Source organism: Haliotis asinina, chromosome 2 (genome assembly GCF_037392515.1).
Source record: "Haliotis asinina isolate JCU_RB_2024 chromosome 2, JCU_Hal_asi_v2, whole genome shotgun sequence".
Taxonomy (NCBI): domain Eukaryota; kingdom Metazoa; phylum Mollusca; class Gastropoda; order Lepetellida; family Haliotidae; genus Haliotis; species Haliotis asinina.
This window is the reverse complement of record NC_090281.1, coordinates 49,380,902-49,405,335: the sequence shown is the minus strand read 5'-3', so window position 1 is coordinate 49,405,335 and position 24,434 is coordinate 49,380,902. Positions and strand designations below refer to the sequence as shown.

The 24,434-nt window shown below is 40.1% G+C and overlaps 1 protein-coding gene across 1 annotated transcript; it reads right to left on the bottom strand.

Moving 5' to 3' along the window:
• Window positions 1-321: 321 nt before the first annotated feature.
• LOC137273859 (nuclear factor related to kappa-B-binding protein-like) lies at window positions 322-24,347 on the bottom strand. Its single transcript, XM_067806742.1, has 25 exons — window positions 24,222-24,347; window positions 22,329-22,488; window positions 21,413-21,490; window positions 20,446-20,501; window positions 19,178-19,245; window positions 18,756-18,883; window positions 18,268-18,386; window positions 17,951-18,021; window positions 16,748-16,876; window positions 15,749-15,861; window positions 15,349-15,454; window positions 14,785-15,028; window positions 13,353-13,440; window positions 12,055-12,181; window positions 11,298-11,487; window positions 11,013-11,073; window positions 10,375-10,549; window positions 10,061-10,167; window positions 9,338-9,461; window positions 8,870-8,943; window positions 7,352-8,186; window positions 6,704-6,916; window positions 5,806-6,018; window positions 5,129-5,266; window positions 322-4,222 (listed from the first exon to the last, which is right to left on the bottom strand). Exons 2-25 carry the CDS (start codon window positions 22,458-22,460, stop codon window positions 3,753-3,755), a joined length of 4,059 nt encoding a protein of 1,352 aa, XP_067662843.1. The 5' UTR covers window positions 22,461-22,488; window positions 24,222-24,347; the 3' UTR covers window positions 322-3,752.
• Window positions 24,348-24,434: the final 87 nt, after the last annotated feature.

The window sequence follows — 24,434 nt, the reverse complement described above, 5'->3', positions numbered from 1 at the left end:
GGGATAAGGTTGTCAGATCTCCATTTTGTGGATGACAGTCCATTGTCATCATTTCATCTGGTGGCAAACCAGTCCATCAACACCATTTGGCCTGGTGTCATCAATCCAGTGACACCATTTGGCCTGGTGTCATCAATCCAGTGACACCATTTGGTCTGGTGTCATCAATCCAGTGACACCATTTGGTCTGGTGTCATCAATCCAATGACACTATTTGGCCTTGTCCCCAATCCAGTGACACAATTTTTATCTGGTGTCATCAATCCAATTTCATGCTCCACATGCTGTGACAAAAACAGAACAAAAGACAATACACAAACCAACATATCTAATAAATTATATTTCAATTGTCAGTACTTCTCATCAGCAGAGACTCAAAGTGAGTTTTGGAAAATGTACATATTTACAATATATCACAATACACAATTTCTTCAGTTACTGCATATACAACTGAGCTAATATCATTCACTATACTGGAGTGGAAACTCATTCACTCACTCACGCATTCATCTGTGATAGTTCTCTCAACAACACCCGAGTCCCTGGATTAGACACAAAGAGACTATAGCACAGAAAGCCAAGGTGGCTTCAACATAAATAATACGTAACAGCATACAAAATTCAACTAAATGAACAAGTTGAACAAAGTGATCTCTGAAACTAAGTGATCCTTCATAGAAGTCTATATGACACTGACAACAAGAGCCATAGACAACTGTTTCACTGAAACAGAAAGTGTGAAAAACATGACTCATAAACATGTTAAATGACTGGTTGATGATGATGAAGAGGATGGTGGAGATTATGATTTTGTTTTCCAGACATTAATAGTTTTACTGTATAGCCTATAGGGATCTTTTCCATTATCAAATGCTTTAAAAATTAGGGACCAATCAGTAAATGTTCTGTTAGAGAAATTATTTTCAGAAAGTCATTGCATTTACTTGAACGAATGATCTTTACAAATTTCTGTAACGTCATGCAAGTGCCTCTATAGATGCGTGCCATATAATCAGTGATGGTTCTGCAAATGATGATGGTTAAACACAGATACACTCAACACCTGAACCAGCAGGCATGTAAGAACACGTACAGATGTACATGTACAGACACACACATGGATACACACATACAAACACACACACAAATCACTTCACACACTACAGATTCCTGAATAAGCGTCATAAGTAAAACGCAATATACTGCATGTCCTAATGAACTACCTGGCGCTCCTTTCACAAAGCACTAAGGTGATCATAAGTCACTAATGTAACCTTAGCGCAATGTTACATAAAGGGAGGTAAGGTAAAGGTTTCTTCATGAAAGGAGCCCCTGATTCACACGAGTTACATTGCAGGACATGAACATCAAAAACATTTGAAGGGTTCCATGGGAGTGAAATTGTTTCTTGGAGCTAAATCACGTTGACCACTTACAGAAAGAAGCTTTAACTGTAACCATGAAACGTTTCAGGCATGGTTGTTCCAAATGTTCAAGTTCTTCTGGCAGTGCTTTAGAAAACTGATCTGAGCCCACTTGCAGCAAAGCCATCTTAGTGATAACTCCCATGCTTAAGCTTATTATCATTGTAGTGCTAAGATCACATTGTGGATCCACAGCCATTAGGTATTTGTTAATCCTTGCTAAACAATGAAAGTTAGTAGTTTAGTATCAGTTTGCTTGTATTCAACATCACAAAGTTACAAATGATGGTACCAGTTTGGCCAACACTCTGAACTATGACCTATCATTCCTATTTTCACAACTATCACGTAAGAAGTACTACCTAATATGACCAGTGACTTTTCAGGGAGAACTGCTTCACGGTTTCCAAGCTCCTCAGTACCATGCAGACACTTCTGCCCTAGTTTGTTGCGTTCTTGCAAATGTGAGAGTTTTGTAAACCAAGACGAAATTGTTTTTCAGAGAAATCCTCACTACCTAATTAATACACCATAACTTAAGTACAAATACAAATGACGACCCTGATAAAGAAAAATCTCCCGTGCAATCATTTAATGTATCCTGTTTATCTTCCATATCTGTATGTTTTCATTGATAGTACAATACAGGCATCACACATACGAGAATGTTGTGATTAATACATAGAGATGGTATGAAGACATCTTTCATGTGTCATATTGTTGATCAGATGTTATATTTGTCACTGTTATGGTAGTTGTTTAATGCCGCACTCAGCAGTGTACCAGCTAAATGGTGGCGGTCTGTAAATAATTGAGTCTAGACCAGACAATACAGTGATCAACATCATTGTTCCACACATCTGGGATAACATGACATGCATTAACAAAGTTAGCGAACCTGACTACCCGATCCCATTGGTCGCCTCTTGCGACAAGCATGGGTTACTGAAGATCAGTTCTAACCTAGACCTTCACAGTTTGTCACTGTGGTAAGTTGACATAACATGAAGCAACATGATATACTCGATGCAGTATGAGAAAACACATCAACGGGACACAACTGCATTTCACAAAAAATATTTTGTTACAAAAATATTAACCCCTTTATACAGAGACACCCAACCGCCTTGTCAGCCAGTCATATTATACTGAGTACTAAAAGAAACCTTTCAAAATTCATGTGAAATAGGACTTGTAAGTTTGGCAGAGTGTTGGTGGTTTTCACAATCTTCATTTGTATTTGTATGTAAGCTGCCTGGAGCCCTTAACTTGGCACACCAATTTTGAGAATCTGGATACTGAACATACAATGAACTGAAGCAAGAACAACCAACAAGTTAGGAAGCCTACGTAATAGGATGCATTCACTGAACAAAAACACTCAACAAAATCCACAACAAGATATTAATTTAAAGTAAAAAGGAAATTTAACAGTGAATAATGCTTATAATGTGTACAATTCACAACAACAACAGATATGGGTTGGGCAAGTCTAGAACCACCCTGTTCACCCTGTTTGTTCAAACAATTAAGACAGCACTGTTCAGAAGTCTATGTAATGTTATTACTTAGTGGAATGCAACCCTCAGCCTGGTTCCAAAACGCAATCATAGAGTTACGACAGTCGTAAATCTATGTATGGTAGCTGTGAAAACATAGGAATGCTGCCCTGGGTTCCATTCCACAAAGCAGTCATATTGTTACAAAAGTCATAAGTCTATGTTTGGCAGATGTGAAAATGTAGAGGAAGGCAGCCCTTGGTTCCATTCTACAAGCAATTGTAGTGTTATGACAGCCACAAGTCTACGTGTGGTAGCTGTGATTACTTAGAGGGGTGATTCTAGTTGAGTCAAATGGCATGAGACAGTGTCATCTTGAACACAATTATGACACACCTCGGACAAGCCGGGCTCACACTGCTTCATCTCATTCAACTGTATGAAGATCATTCCTAGTTTTCAATGCAGATCACTCCTAGATTTTCATGATTTCTTCCTGTTAACAATGCAGATATGGAATTGTCCCGATGTCCGATACGACTGTACATGCATTGAACCAGCATCTCCTTGAACTAACAGCTAGATAATATGTATTACACTTTCTGTTCTCTTTAACACAGTGATACTGAATATTGAAATTCCCAACAAAATTAACAATTTCAGTGTTCTTTCAGACATTCTCTCCAGTTGTTCCAAATCTGGAGATGTTCTGCTGAACAAGCACACCAGACACACACAATATCATTGATGTTCCGAGAGTTGTTAAACAACAGTAGTCTGTGTAGATGATGAAGACTACAATGCCTGAATAGTCGATCCTAAACATACCCTACGGTTTACTTTCTCCTGAATCTGTCTTTCCTGTTCCGTCTCCGATGTCCACAGATGCTAATGGTGTTGATGGAGGGGTGGCCACTGTCACTGTAGTCACCGTAGGATGATGTGCAGTAGCTGTTGTCACACTGTTCACAAGTTTCCCTACAGTCTGTATAACACTAACACCAGAGGCACCGACAGATGTGCCTTGAGGCACGTTTGTCAGCTTCATCCCTGGTGGTGGTGTAATGATACGCGCATACACTGGCTGTGGTTTGCCTTTGGGTGAGCCGCGGACGGACTTGGTGGTGTGGATGACCTGGGATGTGGACATCATGGTGGCTGGGTTCTGCTGGAGGGTGGGTTGCGAGATGAGAATGGTGGCTTGCCCTGGCTTCAGTCCAGCCTGCTGGGACAACACAGTCCGAACCACCTGGATGTTCTGACCACCCTTCCCTGCATTGCTGACGATGAGAGGTGTTCCTGTTACAATGAAGGAGAGAGTAAGGACATAGGTATTTCTGTCACAGTGAAGGAGAGAAGGACATAGGTGTTCCTGTTACAGTGGAGGAAAGAGCAAGAACAAGTGTTTCTGCTACAGTGGAGGAAAGAGTAAGGACATAGGTGTTCCTGTTACATAAAGGAAAGTAAGGACATAGGTGTTCCTGTTACATGAAGGAGAGTAAGGACATAGATGATCCTGTTACATGAAGGAGAGTAAGGACATAGGTGTTCCTGTTACATGAAGGAAAGTAAGGACATAGATGATCCTGTTACATGAATGAAAGTAAGGACATAGATGATCCTGTTACATGAATGAAAGTAAGGACATAGATGATCCTGTTACATGAATGAAAGTAAGGACATAGATGATCCTGTTACATGAAGGAGAGTAAGGACATAGATGATCCTGTTACATGAAGGAGAGTAAGGACATAGATGATCCTGTTACATGAAGGAGAGTAAGGACATAGATGATCCTGTTACATGAATGAAAGTAAGGACATAGATGATCCTGTTACATGAAGGAGAGTAAGGACATAGATGATCCTGTTACATGAAGGAGAGTAAGGACAGATGATCCTGTTACATGAAGCAGAGTAAGGGTATAGGTGTGGTTAATGTAGTCAATTTAACACAGATAGGTTAAAAATGTAGAAAACAGCATTATCTTCTCTCACTCACTCACTCACTCACTCACACACAAACAAAGTAATATTAACAGAGAATTATTACATAATTCCAACTACATGATGTTTCTGTGCATCATAACAGAAACTGGTAATCTGGCAGTGATCAAGGCACAGGTAGGGACACACCGTGTGATATACAACAACATCCAACTCCCTAAGAAAAACGCCATAACATGAATAGTGGAAGCATGTTTACCCTGTGAGACGTTGGGCACGACCCCGACAGTTTCACCTCCGGCAGTCTTCAGTCCCTGCGGTGTCTGCTGCATGATGAGCTGGGCTAGACCAGCCTGACTGGCAGACACCATCTTGGCCTGGCCCACCCCTGGTAAACCTGGAAGGAACAGGGCGTTGAGAGTCTAACACCACAGTACCATTTGCCTATATTACCACAGCCAGTCTACTCAAGTTTGGGCCAGCAAAACCAGTGGTTGTATGCATGAGATACATTCTACAAATTATGATGGCCTACAATCAGCCATTCCATCCAAATGAGACTCAAACTGTGAAGATCCGGATTAGAATTGGACTAACCCATGCTTGTTGCAAGAGGTTACTAACATGATCGAGTGGTCAGACTCACTGAATTCGTTGACCGATGTAATTGTATCCCAACTGCATAGATCAATGCTCATGCTGTTGATCACAGGATTGTCTTTATGACTTACAGATCACTGCCATATAGATGGTATTTAGCTGAGTGCGACATTAAACAAACATGAAAAATGATGACAAGTTTTTTCTTCTACTATTTTGTGACAGGCGACATTTCTACATAGATTCTAATATCATTGTCAAGCAAATGAAATTAAACAAACAAAAAACTTATTTTGGAACAAACTGAGTTTTAGATGTTATCCTCCCCAAACTGACCTGGTCTGAGTGAGATTCCTGGTGCAAGATGTGTGACAAAGATCCCTCCAGGTGAGGTGTTCACGACCCTGGGCTGACCTCCCATGTTCACTGTCTGGGCCTGCGTGGATGTGATGGGCCCTACCTGACCCACTATGGTCATCTTTGGTTGCCCGACCGTCATGTGCTGCTGTCCACTTGTTGACACCTCCGTCACACCTGTGTTGGACGTCGCTAAAAACAAGAATGAGTATGCTTTAACTTTCCTCCAAATACTTGTCAGTATCCTTTGTCAACGTAATATGGGAACAAAGTTCAAAGCCACGCTGGTAAAAGACCACATTGGTGAAACCAAGAAATGGAGACATCAAGTATCTTGGAACTAAACAAAAAGCAGAACCTGACACACCTAAGGGAGGCTATTCTATATACATATCATGAATGTTTCTCAACGATCTTTAAATCTGTATATTTTGCAAACCACATAACAATACCATCTGTGCATTTATATCAAACTTTTAATTAAGCTCAATGCTATATTACATTATCTTCACTATGAAGTTTGATTCACTTTTCAAGAAAAAAAACAGATGCTAGTGCCCATTACATCAAACAACTGACATCCCATAAAAAGTCAGGTCAGAACTACCTTTTTCACTAACTCTGACCAATGCATAAAACTGACACTAGCTTTCTCAAGGTTCATGGTTCTCGAATCAAAATGACAACTTTCACAACTGATTATGACTTGAAAATTATTTTTACTTATGAATTCAAAATTTGGAAACTGAACGTAATAATATATTTAAATATCCAACAGAGGGGACATTTTTATCAGGACATGAGGAGCTAGATACTTGACTTGTCAAGCAAACACTTTAACAATTCAACAACTCCAGTTTTGTGTTAACATGGCTACCTGAAGATACGACACTGCGTGGCTGTGAGAGGGTGGCAATGCAGGTTGTGATTGTCTGTGGTATGATACTGATGGCTGACAACTGTTGTGTGTGGATCATCCCTAAGGATTGCTGGTTTTTCCCTCCAAGCTGCATCAGACTCTTAGAGTGAGTGAGGGGCTTCCCGCTGATCTGGATGGGCTTGCCTCCAACAGGAGGCACTATGCTGCTTCCTGGAACAATCAAGTCGTATCTCCACATTACATGGTATATCACAGTTTTCTGTTTTGATATTTTATTCAAAGCATAGTTACAACTGTAGTAGGAATTATAAATGGACATTTTAACGCTCATAAGTACCCTAAGGAAGATCTCTCATGAAAATGAATTGATAAGTAGTACTGATACTAGTACTTTTCTTGGATACCATCCTGGATTCAAACCCATACTCTCAAGAGTCAGGCATACAATTGCCAGCACTCAGCCATCTAACCCAATCAGCCTCTTTGACATCAGAGAAATGTGTAACTGGTAGCCCAGATCACATACTTTGTGTATCCCTCAGACGTGTAACTTGGCATGTCTCCTATGGCCAGTGATAGTGGTCATTGTTGTGTATTCAATTCCAATCCAAAACCAGGCAGGACTTGGCTAAGCTGTGAACTCACCTTGAATCTTGATGGTTGTTGTCCGGGGATTTGCACCCTGTAATCTGGGTGTACTTGCACCTCCTGCAGCCAGGAGGTTGCTGACTGACAACATCTGTGGCCCTCCTTGTACCTGCTGTATCAGCCTTGCTACGGCCTGACTGTCTGCTCCCGACATCGAACTCACAACTGTCGACACCGGAGTTGTCATCGTCCCTATACCTGTTGTCACTTGTGCTAACGAGATAAGTTTGGTTGTGTTTGGGACCTGGTGAGCGCCCGCAACAGTCACTGACGTACTGGTTGGGCGCTGCAGCACCACCTCGCCCTTTGTTGTCATGGTTACATTCTGCCCTACTTGCTGATTGGCTAATGCTGCGGTGATGGCACCACCTTGTCTTATTAAATGCTGCTGTTGCAGCAAGTTCACAGTTTGATTTTTACGTCCAACAGTTTCAGCCTTCACCTGAGAAATGGCTGTGATAGCACCTGGGACTGTGGCTGTCACCATGGGGATGCCCACTGGTTTGGATGTTTGAGCTAGGCTGGTGGGCGATGTCAGCAGATGGGTTGTGTTCTTGAGAGGAGATTGAGCAAGAGAAACACTGAGGGAAGAAGATGAGGTCAAAGTCAGATTTGCATTTTTAGGAGAGGCCATCTTGGGACTTGACTGTGGTGTCCGTGCGAACGTGGTCTGACCGAGAGTTTTGGGGCTGTGCACAATGGAGGGGCTGGTTAAAGCCTGAGACTGCAGAGTGGCCAGATCTTCAACATTGAGGGCAGCAGCTGCCTCTGTGGCAAGATTGGTGGAGACTGTCTGGCGTGGAGCAGATTGGGCGGATATTGCATCTTTGATCTGAAGAAAAACCAAACAATACTCATAAAATCACCCATAAACTTAATATGCTATATAGCTAATCAGTCATGGTTTCACGAGACTTAGTTATGACAGACATTCATTCCATGATTTCAGGGAAGCATACAAGACAGCATGGCCATGTGAAGTGCTAGAGGGTAGCCATTTACTGCCAGGTGAAGGAGAAGTATATCTTCTATTGAGAAGACAAGTACATCAGTGTGTGGCAGAACCAAGCCCTACAAAACACTCAAATGTCAACCTGGCCAGCACCAGCATTTATCCCACCAGACCTGTGAAGACCTGTTTAGAATTGATCTTCAGCAACCCATGCATGTCAGAAGAGGTGACTAACGGGATCTGGTTGTTAGGATAGCTGACTTGATTGACACATGTAGCTGGAATCAGTCAACAATCCACTGTTCTCAATCACATTGTCTTTACCAATGCATGTAGTAATGTGTCGTAAAGGAGGACTATACTTGTCACAAGAGAGGATCACGAGGACAGACACATTGACTGGATCAATCATGTTTTCACTTTCAAAGCTCAATCACATGACTATCTGGTCCAGACCTGACTAACGGTCATACAGGATGAATTTTGCCAAGTGAGTCACTAATCACACAGAACTGCTCAGACCTGTTCTTAATAACAGGAAGAACACTGGTACCAAGACTTACTGTTTTTGCGGTCTTGGGTTTCTGTAGAGACTTCTTGGCCTTGACTGCAGCACCCTGGGCTTGGTGGATTCGTTCTGGAAGACAGACATTTCAGGAGGTATGTTATCGTAATTCAATTGCATTTGAAACAGATTTAAGTGTTTGACTGCTAACCATCATTCCAACCAACATTACAGGATACTGGCATCCCCAAAGGATGCAACTCCTTCCACTGTAGAACCTTAGACAGGTCCTCCATGCCTCCTCATTAACTCACAGAGGCATCAAAGCAAGATATTTGATCATGGTGCCTATCACAATTCTAATAGTATCAGTTTCTAAAGCATTCCTTGACTTACTTGTACTTCAATAACCTGAGGTGAATATGAAATATGATTTCAGAGGTAGAAAACATAAAGAGGTACATATTCTTGTAGGTTTGTAGTTTTTAAATTACAAATAAGGACGCAAACAGAATTGCAAGTTTACCAAATTCTTCCTCCGTCCTGTTTCTGTGGAGATATATCCAGAGTTTGCGGTTGACATCATACTTGACGCAAGGGTCCTTCTCTGAGTGTAACCTGTCCAGCGCCCCGCTGACCACAGTGTTGATCTGTCCACAACAAGCACTAGTCTCTATTACCCATGTAACACTTACTCTGTTCTAATGCCACTGGAATGCACATGTATCATGTAAAGAGAATCTATAAAGGCCATTGATACTATTTCCAAAAGAAATCTACCATTTAATCTTGTAAAATGTTCCTACACATTTCATCTGCCTTATATATATACATGCTAAGTTTTGCTGAAAGATATTGAAAGATTTTCAAGTTGTGCTCCAGAAAAGAAGTCCAACCCTCCCTTTTTAGGTTAAGTACAAATCTTTTCAATAGAGACCAAGTAAAATAAAAATGAAAATAAAAAATGTAAATAGCAATAGGCACCACTTTAGGTTGTTAGGTATATCTGCCAATTTTTGTTAAAAAATATTGAATGATGATTACATAAGAAAGGACGGATGAGGCAATGATCATCACATGCTGGGGGATAAATAGTAAAGAGAAGTTCCCCAATACAGAATGAACATATAGGTTATCACTGAATTGAAACAGGCAAATATGGGTATGCAGGTCATATAACCTGGAAATTTATGCCATAACCGTGATTAATGTGATTACAAGTTTCCATGGTTACCGAAGATCCACCCACCTGTGTATCTGTGACTCCGGGAGCCAGGAACTGAGAGTCTTTCAGCAGTTCACAGATGTCCCCCCTTGTCCCCTCACCATTCGGCAGTCGAGCTGCTGCATCACGTACTGAAAGCATACAAGAGAGATAGTTCAGGAAGGAAACATATCCTCAAAATGAATCCATCCACTAAGAAAATATGATTAGCTGTATCCAACACAACCAAAGAAAAAACAGCTTGTTCCCCACAAAACAACTGACCTACCTGATGTAACTATGGTGACAAACTCAATGACCTACACAATGTTATTTTGGTGACAAAGGCTTTGCTGTACCTAATGTGAGTATGGTGACAAATGCTGGTCGGTCAGACACTAGCAGAGCATGTTCCCTGGCCTTGTTCATGGCATTATCCTTGCTGTAGACACCCTTCACTGGCCCCACCACAGACTCGTAGCCATGCATGTGGTAGATGAAAGCCTTGTGGGGATTCTCAAACCTCTTCTTCTCCTGAAACAATGAGTTTCAGTAAATTGGCACAGACCATACAGTCCCCATAATATCAACGAAACTCGACACAGCAAGCTGCAAAAGTACCATACCCTACACAACCCACCCAATCCATACCCTACCCTTCTTCACAAACTCACCACATCAATACCCCACCCCACACACTCCTCACAAAAGCCACTCCATCCATAACCCACCCCTCTCCACAAAAGCCACTCCATCCATACCCCACCCCTCTCCACAAAAGCCACTCCATCCATACCCCACCCCACACCCTCCTCACAAAACTCGCTCCATCCACACTCCACCCCACACCCTCCTCACAAAACTCACTCCATCCATACCCCACCCCACACCCTCCTCACAATACGCACTCCATCCATATTCCATCCCACACCCTTCCTTACAAAACTCAACCCATCTATACCACAAAACAAACAACTATTCCCCTCAGCCAACTGACCTGCTCCTGGAATGTAGCTTTTTCCTCCTGACTGGTCGGACGCACTACAAATGCCGTCTTCCTGGAAACACAGAACAATTCTACTTCAACTCAAGTCACATTTCCCTATCCCCTCAATACTGTTCTATGCTGGACAAAATAGAAACAAGAATGATTATCATTGGATGTATTTTTTACAGTTAAAAAATATTCCCAAGTCCCTAAGTTTTGCAAAAAATTCATTTGGACAATGGTAAATCTTGGGAGGGTCTTAGAGATGCACAGAAGCAGTACTGATATACTGACGCTCTAGGTGGGGGCGGTGAGCCTTGACTTGAGTCCAAGCCATCTGCCATCACATTGTCCTTGTTCCTCATCCAGTGCTGGAACAAGGGTGCTAACTCGGTTTCTGTGTCCCTCCCCATTCCAATCCACTTCCACTGCTGGGCCCGCTCTTTGTAGTCCAAATAAGGGATGAAATTGTCCACAGACAGGCCTAATACAAATACAGAGCCTTATACATTTATCTGACAAGATTTATCATTACTAACATAGACATAACACAAGTATCCTGACTATGCAATCATATTCTTATGTTGGCAGTCTGAGTGTCTCATTAACAAAGTAATCTAAATCCAAAACAGCACTTGAAGGCTTGATTAAAGTGACCGCTACATGTTTACCTTCCATGACATTAAACAGATGTCAGCTCAAGACCGAGAATCATTTGTCTCAACAGCTCAAAAGAATGTCATTATATTTGTCTGTCTGTATTCATTACACAACTGAAATGTTCCTTTGTGTACAAGTGATTGAGTAATTGAGTGAGTTTATTTTTACGCCACTTTTAGCAATATTCCAGCAATACCATGGCAGGGGAACACCGGAAATGGGCTTCACACATTGTGCCCATGTGGGGAATAGAATATATGGTGTACGGTAAAGTGAACTACATGTTGTCGAAAACAGTTTGTCATGCATGTTCAATATATCCATGTTCTTATTCACTTTGTTCGGATGCATATGACTCATTATCAGTTAAAATTGATGAACAATATCTCACCCAGTACATCCCCAGACAGGAATTTGAGAGCAGAGACAACACAGTCTACCCATGAGGCCTGGATTGGAAACCAAGAGTTTAGAGAACTTGATGGTGACTCCTGCCATTCTCGAATCCTCTCTTCCAACTAGAACAGATAACAGCAATATTACCTCCCTTGCTTTCAGCATGGAACAGAGAACAAGACAAAACTGTGTCCAGGGACACAATGCCCTCGCTGCTATGGGAAGAGTTCCCAACACCGAGTGTGCTCTGGTGATTGATTTCTACCTAGGAAGTTCATTAAACATCTATGCATCAACTACATCAACTATGAGATACACAACTTTCAAGTCCCAATGAAACACATGTAAAAACTTAATCAATTCTATTGAGCAGTTTTAGTGGATGACTTAATCCCATATTTCAATATCATCACACACAATTTATCTTAGTTCAAATGTCTCTACACATACAAGAAATCTTTACAATACAAAAATCGAAACATGAGATGAACACCTTTCGAGTCTCCATAAAAGACATATGTAATCTAAATGTGTTTTGTGCTGGGGTATTTGAGGAGAAGTGGATAAAGTACAGGCCCTGTTGTATGGGACGAACAGGATGAATAGAACCACATTCGACCTGGTTCAAACATCTGTAGAAATGTGAAAACTGGAACACCCCTTTTAGGTGAGCTAAAACTGGGACCTCAAGTTACAGGTGAGCTAGAAATGGAAATCCAAGTTCAGACGAGCTAAAACTGGAGCACCATGCTCAGGTGAGCTAAATCCAGTTAAGGTGACCTAAAACTGTAAGTCCAAGCTCAGGTGAGCTAAAACTAGAACACCCTGTCAAGGTGAACTAAAACTGGAACATCCAACTAAGGTGACCTAAAATTGGAAGTCCAAGTTCAGGTGAGCTAAAACTGGAACACCAAGTTCAGGGGAGCTAAAACCAGAACACTCTGTCAAAGTGAGCTAAAACTGGATGACCAAGTTCAGGTGATCTAAAAATGGAACCCCAGTTTGGGTGAGCTAGAAATGGTAGCCCTAGTACAGGTGAACCAAAACTGGACTCAGTTCAGGTGAGCTAAACATGAAATTCCTAGTTCAGGGGCGCTAAAACCTGATCCAAACAGACATCACTCATTCCAACAAAAGAAAATTTAAACAACAAAGGCTATAAAATCACGTACATATACTTTCTATACCATTCAACCACTCCTGTTTATTGACAGACCATGGTGAGAGGACAGTTGGGCAAGGCCAGTCAATCTAATCATGGCAGAGCATGGTACCTCCCTGACACACACTGACCTTGGCTGTGGTTACTCGCTGATCAGGAAATTCATTTATCACATCACGCAGTAAGCTGAAGAAGTTGTCCAACTTTGATGGTCCAGTGCTGAAAAAAAAGGATAGTCTATGTTTACCTTCCAGGACATTAAACAGAAGTAAGCTCAAGACTCATTTGTCTCTACAAATCAAAACAATGTCATTTTATTTGTTAGTCAGACCACTCACGTGTTCCTATATATACTAGAAATAGTATGGACACAAATAGCCAAATAGCCAAGATGCTTAAGATGAACTCGAAGTAGAGGTTCAACATGTTTTTTAAAAGCCACTTGCCACAGGGCAAGTGACCGGAAGAAAGCATTAGGCAATGGGACTTTTTAACCCCTGCTGAAGGCCTTTGTTCTATACAAAAAGCATGAGATACACGAGTCAAAGATCATCATGGGCCACATTACTTGCAACTTATGCAAGAGTGAGTGTGTGACTATGGTTTTACACCACTTTCAGCAAATTTCTGACAATATCATGGTGGGGACAACTGGAACGGGCTTCAGATTTGCACCCATGTGAGTAATCAAGCCACGTCTTTGGCAATACGAACAATTGCTTTAAGCACTAGGCTGCCCCACTGTCCCAGTATTTGCCCAAACAATTATCAGAATCAACATTACAGTACTCTGACCCATCCAATCCATAGACCAAGAAAATTTCTCCAATATTTTCCCGTAAAATTTCTGTTGGTCCTGTAAGCTACCTTACAACAGCTGATATGTAAGAAAGTAAGATATTTTATCTGTGTGGCTCTTTGTTTGTTTGTCTGTTTGTTTAATGACCCACTGTTTCTGATTTTTTTATGATCAGTAACTAATATTGTCCACAACAATCAACACTGTCAGGGTAAGATGTCACAAGTGAAACCTGGAAACAAGTGGGGCTTGTTCAGCACATTTCACAACAGGTAACACTTATCGTTCTTATTCATATCGCTGTTGTCCAGACAGACAATCCTTAATGTATACAATGCTACCAACCAAATAACAATGTCTGACACAAATGTTCGCTTACAACCAATTCTAATACGGAGTGAGCGAGTGAGTGAGTGAGTGAGTGAGTGAGTGAGTGAGAGTTTGGGTGTTTTACACAACTTTCTGCAATATTCCAGCCATTTCATGGCAGTGTAAACCAAAAGTAGGCTTCACACAATGTACCAATGTGGGGATTTGAACCAAGCATCATGAGAAGATGCTTTAACGGTTAGGCTACCCCACAGCCCCTCCAATCTGGAATGCCCATGGGCAAATACGTAAAATGTAAATCTACATAATCAGTGCAAGAGGGAAGGTTTTGGTAGACACAGCCAAGAATGCACACAAATCAAGCAAATGGAGCTCATTGAATGAGGGTTCATTGAAGAATGTGTTCCCAACCAATATTTAAACAGCAAACTCACTCAGGTAAAGGAAAGTCCGGCACAGTGTCATCCTCCCTTGTAAGGATATCCGGATGGACCTCCAGCCCAGTGTTGGCCGTCTGTATGGAAGGGGAGGCAACTCTCTCATCCACACTGCCAGAATCCACAGACTCTGCCTTGATTTTCTTCTTGGCCTTCTTTTCCTCCCTATCCTTCCCCTTGATCTTTTTCTTCAACACTGGTGAGGTTTGAGTAGTTGGTGCTGCTGAGGTTACTGCTGTTGCTGTTGATGAAGCTAATAGAATCAGTCATGACATAAAACATTTGGGTCAAGTATGTGAGCATTGTTTGCACGTCTGTTGATTAATGACACACTCAGAAATATTCAGGATATGTGAAAGAGCCAGTGAAGAATTGAGAATGGGGGAAAACAGTGATTGATGTTATGAGCAAAGTTGTCATCAGCTGTATAACCTTCAAACTTCCCAAACAGCTTCAAACATGATTTACACAGGTCAGGATGCAGGGATGGGAAGACCACAGCAATGATGCAGGTGTGTATTCAGGAGAGTCTTAGCTAAGCCTAAAATCAACGCCACTTACTTGTACTTGAAGAAGGAGATGCTTTGGCAGTGATCTTCTTGTTGGCCTGACACCGAGACAGAATGTCCTGCAGCGTGATGTTCTGTGTGTCCAACTCCGGCAACTCCTGAAACACAACAATTCAGTGAAGGAACAGGAAGTATTCATTCATACTGAGTGATACTGGGCTAGCCAACATATAGAACCATATCAGGTACTGTACAGCCACATAGTCTGATACATAACACAGTGAGTGAGTGAGTGAGTGAGTGAGGTAGGTCACATTTCAGATTACTGCATGTATGTCTGAGCATGCGGTTGCTTATGTTACTTCAGATACCAGATAAACAGATCTAGCTCACCATGCCTCAACAAGAATACCGCTCTCAGGAGAGGTTGTGTGCAGTTACTGTGCACTTACCACATTATCAGCCTTCTTTCTCTTGTGACTCCTCATCATCTGACGGAAGTCCTCCTCTGTAACTTCCATGGGGCTGATGGGACGTTGACGCTTCACACTGCTGCCATTCTCACCTGAAACACACACACAGACACACTACATTCACATGTGCTCACCTTAAACAACACACTACATAGACACACAGCAGAAATACACTCATCTCATTTAATCCTGAAACACTATCTACATATTCATTCTCACCTAAACCACATTGTATATACACACATTCTCATCATAAAAACACAATATATGCATTCATTCTCACCTAAACCACGTTATATACACACATTCCCACCTGAACTACAATATATACACAAATTACCACCTAAACCAGATTCTATGTACATATATTCATACAGAACATAGATAATATACATTCATCCTCACCTGAAACAACACATACACAAGTCTTTGAAGGGCATTTAGAAGTGAAATGCATAAGAATGAAGATTTTATGGATGTCAACTTCTTTATATGCCCATCAACCCTCATGCAGTCATGTACATCATCCTTATCCCCAATCATGTGTTATGTAAACATCATGCACCATTGGCTTCCACCCTTTTCTCCTATCATGTACATCGTCCTTACCCCCTACCTGTGTTATGTAAACATATCCCATCATCTGTAATGTATTACCATTGGCTTCTATCATTGTTATCATAACTGTCGGTTTCCAATCAGCGCTTGTTTATACTGGCTTCCAGCTTTCGTTAAGTCATTCCACTTGTTACTTTGTTATTGCTTCACCTGTACATATAAATATAGCTCTGTACCCCATTCTCAATCACCTGATGAAGGAGTAAGCATTAACTCCGAAACGTTGTGTTCTCATATAAAGAAGTTGACATCCATAAAATCTTCATTCCTAACACATACACACATTCTCACCTGAGACACACGTTTGATACACATATTCTCAATGAAAGAAACGTGTCAGCAGTAATTGTCATGACTCACCTGCAACATCACCATTGACAACTGGGGGTTTGGCAGCAAAGGTAGCCAGAACACTGGGCGTGGTCGGCTCAGGGGAGGGGATGGGACCCAGAGACTTGAACAACTGTCTCCGACTCCGCTGGACCGGACCTGACGAGATACAGCATAAAAAAAAAGAGTCAACACAATTCATTAACCTGGGTTCGTACAATACAGCATTGTGATCACTGCATTAATGGAGAGGGGTTCTTTCTGCTGATAAATTTGTATAATGACACATTCAGCAAATATCTAAATTTCTTTGTGTATACGTTCAGTGTTAAGATCAAAAACATTTTCAGTGGCCCTAATACAGTGAATGAGTTCAGGTGTATACTGCTTCTAGCCATGTTCCAGCAATATCACAGCAAGGAACACCAGAAATGGCTTCACAAATTGTACTTGTCTGATGTGGGGAATCAAACTTGGGTCTTTGGAATGACAAGCAAAATCTAGGCTATCCCACTTTCCAGGCCCTAATTTGTGAACAGTTCGGGACAAGTAACACTAAGCTTTATACGGTCTAGATCAGACAACCAAGGACTCCTGCAAGGCCATGCTATCAAGCAAGTGACCATGCCTGTCCAATCCAAACCATTCAGTCCCCCATTTTTCAATGTAACATGCTATAGGGGGTCTATTTCAACTCAAATTCTCCAGAGGTTAGAGTAATTACTGGTAAACAAGGATAAGCTGAGCACTGACCTGAACTGATCCACATCAGCATGTATGAGTGCCACCCATTGGCACTTTCACTTGTCAGGGAAGGGGGCCCAGGTTGTCCAAATATTACCGACTTGCTACACTGACCATGTGAGAGTCTTATGAGCAAGGCATGTGCAGCTAAGCAAGGTATCTATTTCATCGTCTTGCACTGCATGTGCCCTCGGCTACATTTGCCCTCCCTTTCACAAACCAAAGGGATTTGCTCGTTGCCGCACACCTTCTCTTCTACTTCTCTGAACCAGTTTAACCTATCCTTGTTTGCTAGTAGCTAATGAAATTCAAGGTCAAAGATTCAATCCTGACAAAGCATGAAGCTTTCAAGGATTACAACCTTCACCAAGCTAACATCTGCCTGTGGGGGTGAAAATCGTTGTAGTATTTTATATTGGGAACAAGACTGATGGATATGGTAGTGAGGACTGTTACAGCACCATCAGTTACAACACCCTATATACTCACTGACAGCTTCCTCTTCCTCATCAGAGGAGGTTTCATCAACTTCACACTCTTCTCGCACCTCCTTCAGTAACCTGTAACCATGACAACAGGTACATATGACTGCCATGTCTACTGTACACACTGTCTATTACTACCAACACATGAGGAAAACCTCAGTTCATATGTCATTAACGAGAACAAACAGAATGAATAACTGGTCATATATTATACTATTGTACGTGTAAGCTGAAAATTCATCACAATCTTTGTAATCAACCTCTACCCCTTACCATATGATTTTATGTAAAGTAAAAGTCATTTATTAAAGTAGCACAGACCTTGAATATTTCTTCTTGACCTTGTGTTCCAGTGACTTGTCTTTAGGTGGAGGGGCATGAGTGTTCTTCAATTTTATCGGCTGTTCTGGTGGGACCTGACCCACTTCTTCCAGAACCCGCTAAATTTTTTTAAAAATATGGTATGTGGATTCATTATTCTTTCATCATTTTCATCCATTTGCTCATTTATAATCCCTTATCTGGCTAATAAAAACCACTCCTTAAGTACAGTTAAACCTTACTGTTCAGTTCTACCTGATGATGGAGCTAGAACAAACCTCGAAACATTGTGGTCCAGAATAAAACAAGAAGATGTAACCCAGAAAAATCTCTATGATCTTCATATAGCATATTCTAATATGCCAATCAATCATCTACATGAATATCATTTGAACTATGTACCTGCAATACCCACTGTAACCACAGTTCCAGAAATTATCTAAAGTATCCATTGCAACTATGGTAAAAGTGAACAATGTTCTACATACCTGTCTTGTCAGGATAACTTCCTTGAGTAGAGCTGAGTAGTACCGCTGCTGCCGAAACTTGTATTCCCGGTATTTGTACTGCTTGCATAGATTAGTGTATCTTGCTATATCGGGTGAGTAGAAGCCATCTGAAACCAGCACTTTGATGGCTCACGGGAAACTGACCTAATGGTATTTCTAAACATGCAAGATTATGAACACTTGTCATAAAAGCTACAATCAAGAAGACAACTGAGACCCATATAGTATCAGACAATTGGTTGTTTTATGCTTCACTCAGCAATTCTTACCACAGAATAGAGGCAATCTATACACGGGGAACAGGTTCTGATTAACCTTGTTTCTGAAGAAACACACCCCAAGTGCCCAGAGTAAAAGGTTTCCAGATTAGCAAGGTTTCTGTGTCCACAATGTTTTCTTACCTCTTAGTTGTGACTGAAACTGTGTTAATGGGTTTCCAAACTTAAACTCATCACCAGAGAATAATCTCCTGAAAAACATAATTTATACACTTTTTGAGCATAAAAAGTGAAAAAAAACCCAAACTAATATTGTACGAATAAAGGTCTAAAATAATAACCACACATATTCCAGCTACATGGCAGCAGACTGTAAGTAATCCAGTCTGGGTCAGACAATTCTAGGATGCATGATTGCGAGATTTGTGCTAATAATGATCAAATTGCGCCTCATAAAAACAACAGAGCACAAACTGTTGGGTATAGTATTTCGCTCCCTAACTACCTTTCAATCAACATACGGAAAAAGCTTTATATTGACAAGGAATGACTTTGTAAATCAGAGTCGGCCACAAAGTCAAGTTTGAGTGACAACATGTAAACATAACAGAGTAACCTCTCTTGGTTAAAACCACTATCGGCACTGGGGAAACGAAATTCCATTCATATCAATATGAAAATAGATAACATTTTTCAATGAAGTTATGATTTGATTAATTAATTAATTAACTGACAATGTTAGACAATGAACTCTAAACATATATTGCTTGTGTACAGCACTTGCAAAACAGTTTCATCGATCGTTTTTAGAACATCAGTTCGTTTTAGCTTTGTTTTCGAAATCAGACAATATTATCACTTGAAGTTGCAGACAACAAATGAATACGAAATTCTTATTTACAACGGTTTGTGTTAATTTGGCGACACGCAAAAGAATGAAAATAACTGACTTTTTTACACAAAATACCACTGAGAAAGCAACAGTGTCCTCCATGTCTCCCCAGACCGATACGTCTGTTAAGGAGACATGTGAATCGAAAAGCAAGCAAAACCCTGAGACTGACTCCGGTCCCTCCGACTCTAAAAAACTGAAACCAAGTGATTTTTAGAAAAAAATAGTTGCAAGAATGGCCATGGCTCTCTCCAAATGCGTTTGGTGCTATGATATGTGACTATTGCAGCCAAAATAAAATGAGCAATAGTTTCACTGGTGGTGGTTGCAATAACTTTCGTATATCCACACTTTTTTGAAAGACGGTAATACAGGTATTCCCCCCTACACTTTCCAAATCCCCCCTCCTGTTTTCGTAAGGGGGCAACAATAGAATAGACACTGTACGTCAACCAATTTAGTGAGCCTGATCTTCTAATCCCATTAGTCGCCTCTTCCAAATGGACAGGGAATAATTGTTTCAAGAAAATTGAAAGACAGAAAATAAGTGACACATTACCTGACAGTTTCTTCTTTTTCTTCAGTATCTTTTTGGGGAAACTTTGGCAGGAATTTCTGAAATAATGCCACTAAATCATTATCAACAGGGAGAAGAACCCATATCATCAGTCTAAGAAAGCTTAGTGTCACAGCTATTCGTTACACGTCTAACAAAGCCTAGTAGGAGGTCACGGCAGGTAACCTTGGAGTGACCTATGACAGTCCAAACAAACACGAGAAGGACGAACGGATTTACCACATCAGACAACGGCTAATGTTTAGGGTTTGACAAAATTCACAAAATTCCCTTGTCACTGACACTGATCACACTCAAAACAACAACAAACGAAAATCTGCATTAAACACACATATTTGACCTGCACTATATACGCTTGGGGCAAACTGATGACATGGTTACCACTAACGAATATATCTGCAAGCTGACATTGAATACGGACAAAAACACTATTTTCAGCAACTCTTTACACACTGTTGACAGTGTTGTAGCATGCGCATTGTGTATCACTCAGAAGTGACTGTAGCATTTGGAATCATTCTGGTATAAACTGTTTCATGGCTAAAGTTCTAAAGGTATGTGTGAATGTCCACTTTTGTGATTTGGTAAGCTGTGTTCTGATTGGTCAATCTCAATGGTTACCAGACATGATCTCTGACTAGGGTTTGTTAGACTTAGTGTAACAAATAATACTGACACTGCAAGATTACTTTGACTGCCATATCAGAAGCTTCTGATGTCCAAGGGAGGCACAGTAAATTGTAGCACATGAGGCTAATGGACCAGCTGTGTCACAGTTCTGCCCCTTAGTAGCAAGAATACTGTGGATTTCATAAATTGTTACACATCTACTATACATATAACTTGTTATAAACTTCATCTAATTGGAACTGATACTCAAACATTCCTCACACTGGAATCACAACCTGGATCACTTGAAAACAGCACCCATTAAAAGCAAGAAACTTACCATGAGATGTTGTTTTTGTGCATCACTAAGGGACGTGTCCCACATCTCCTGTGATAACACTTCTTTAAATATATGACTCTGAAAGAAACAAGCCATCAGTTAGCATACAAAGAAATATTTCAATTGTCATGGTTACTGAAATAGTCTTTTCAATTATTCCACTTGTATCATGACACAAGAAAATTTTGTTAATTTAATCCAACAATGATCAACAGTAAAACAGACAAAACCACACAATGACCTCAGCCCTTCAGAATACACAATCACATCACACCCATTTATCCAAAGTATAACCTCTGCTCTGAGTGTCACTAGCACACCATCAGACATACAGAACACTGAAGGGAAGGAATATAAAGATATCAACAAACTTCGAGTGTCAAAAGATACCAGATGTTACACAGAGTGGGATGTAAAGGGAGGTAACACCTTAATTATGTTTAACCATGAGAACCTGAAGGCCACATGTAAAAACTAAAAAAACGTAACTTTACACTTGCACATAATTTTTGCTACTTATCATGTAATTTAATCCTAAATGGATGACTTTTTTTGGATTCTGATTGTTCCAACAATTCCAAGTACTTAATAACATTCGGCTGTCACAGTTTCCTTTGTTAAAAGCAAAGTTCTTGAAAGAAAAATCAAATTAAGACCTTGACATCATGTAAGACTAATGGTATGGCCTTTTGATGTAGGTGATACATTGTTCACCATCAACCTGACTATAACATATGGAACTCCCAACATTGAGTAAATAACATCAAAATGAACCTTTTGTATCACAAAAACATGGGTCTAATTCGACAAAATACCTTGAAGACATTTTAAGTATGTAACTGTGTTGAAAAGCCTCCTTAATTCAGTTATGGTACATTTCATATGGCCAGTTCAAAAGACATTAGCTTGGACTTACTTGTTCTATGAAAACTTCAGGCAGCTGAACCTCTTCTCGGCCAAACAGACACCGCTCTGTTCTAACAGAGGAGTCCTGGAACTCAGGCCAGTTGCCATCGTCAGAATCAATTTCTGGATCCATCGAGTCCATTTGCAAATCACCTTGTATCCATGTAGCACTAAAACAAACAACACAACAGAAAGATATTATTGAAAGTACAAACAATGGTGAAGTTTGCATGAGCAAAGGATTCACATCAAGGTTTGTAGCAACATCAACAAGTCCACTTGCTTTATCATGATATTTCTTACCCAACTTTCGTTGTTAAAGGACTAAAAAGAACCAAGCAGAACAACATAAGAAACACTTATAAAATAATCAAATATGCTCATAGGTTACTCAAAGCAAATTTTTACTTGTGGTTCCATGGTACAGCATTGACAAACAAAATTACAAAGGATTCTTTTTGCTTATCAATTAACTAGTGTTCATATTTTTTATCCAAAACTTCATGACGGCCATGACTGGTGCTCATCATTTGCATGAATTAATACATAAAAATATTCTGCATAAGCAAATGTTTTGATCTCTACAACAAGGGTTACCTGTGTCCAGGAACTACATCTAAGAATATAGAAAATGTCTTTGAAAACATATCAGGTTGAGTAAACAAAAACTTTGACTTTCACATTGTCAGGTAAAAACAAATAACAACACTGCATTCATGGGGATTCAACCCAGAGCTAATAGCCTTCTAGTTCTATGATTTGTTTTTCACTGATCCATATTCTAGTTGACAAACAACTTAAATAAAAACACGAAGCTTTTCACATTCTTCCTTAAATCAATCAACATTCAAATAAGTATTCTTTCATAATTGTTTGTAATGTATTGATGCATACAACATTTCTGCTAGAATTACATTAATTGGTACATAATGACAATCAACAGACACCATATTTTACTATGTACTCAAGCAATTAATATTTGGAATAGAGGTGTTTTATTTGAGTTAAAAAATAATATTTCAAGGGGAAAATTATAAACAAACTGATAGTTATTATGGAATTTAATCTGCATCATATTCTTGGAATTATTTTAACATACACTTGTCCTGTCACACTGTAACACTTTCACATTTAAGCTAAGTAACTGGTGTCAATTCCAAACAAAAGGTGATTTTGCTTATACTTTTGTTTATGAATTTGTCACCCCTATAACATGAACAAGCAAACATAAAACAAGTCACAACCACTGCGGGAGGCATCCATGCCATGAGCAAACCAAATCAATACATTCATAAAACAGTGTTCATACTGAAAGTTAATTCGTCCTTGTCTTAAATCTAGTGTTACAAATTAAATACTATCACAAAATCTTCAAAGATTCACATGGATCTCCCGAATATTCATTGCTTCTGATTTTTGGCAGAATGCTACCATAGCACCAATAGGAGAACTTTGCAAGCAACTTACCTCATAATCAAAAGAATGTGAACTTCATCTGAACACATTATTTTGACATTTATTTACAATACTGCCTTCTAGATACCATATGTCCATGGAGATGTGTTTTTGCAAACGAAATGTAATTCCGAAAGTAAGCACTCTGAGAACATTAAATATTTATCATTGCCCATTCAACGCCGTTAAATTATAATGTATGCTGTATGCATTCTTTAACCATAACAAGAAAATCGTAACAGCTTTGTCCCAAGCTCTATATAAGACATGAGAAATAAAAACTGTTATTAACATCGAGAGCTGAGTTTGTCATAACACCTGAGTCACTCATGTGTTCAGGACTGTGAGCCTTCCACACTCACATGTGATACCTAGTAGCTATAGTCGCACGTCATGGAGAACTTTTACTTTGATGAGTTACAGTTTGAATAATGATAATCGTACAAACCTATAACCAAATGTTAATTGTATCACTATACGACGACGCCCAACAAATAGCGTGGTGCTATGTTTGCATTATGCAGTGAAAAACACTGAAAGTTATTCTAAGCCGGAAATCAATTTTCAGAGTCTTGTTGTACCGCAGTAAATGGAAGCTTCAAAACAACTTGTTAAAAAACATTAAATAGAAGGTAAAACCATGCGTCAAAATGTTTTGTAG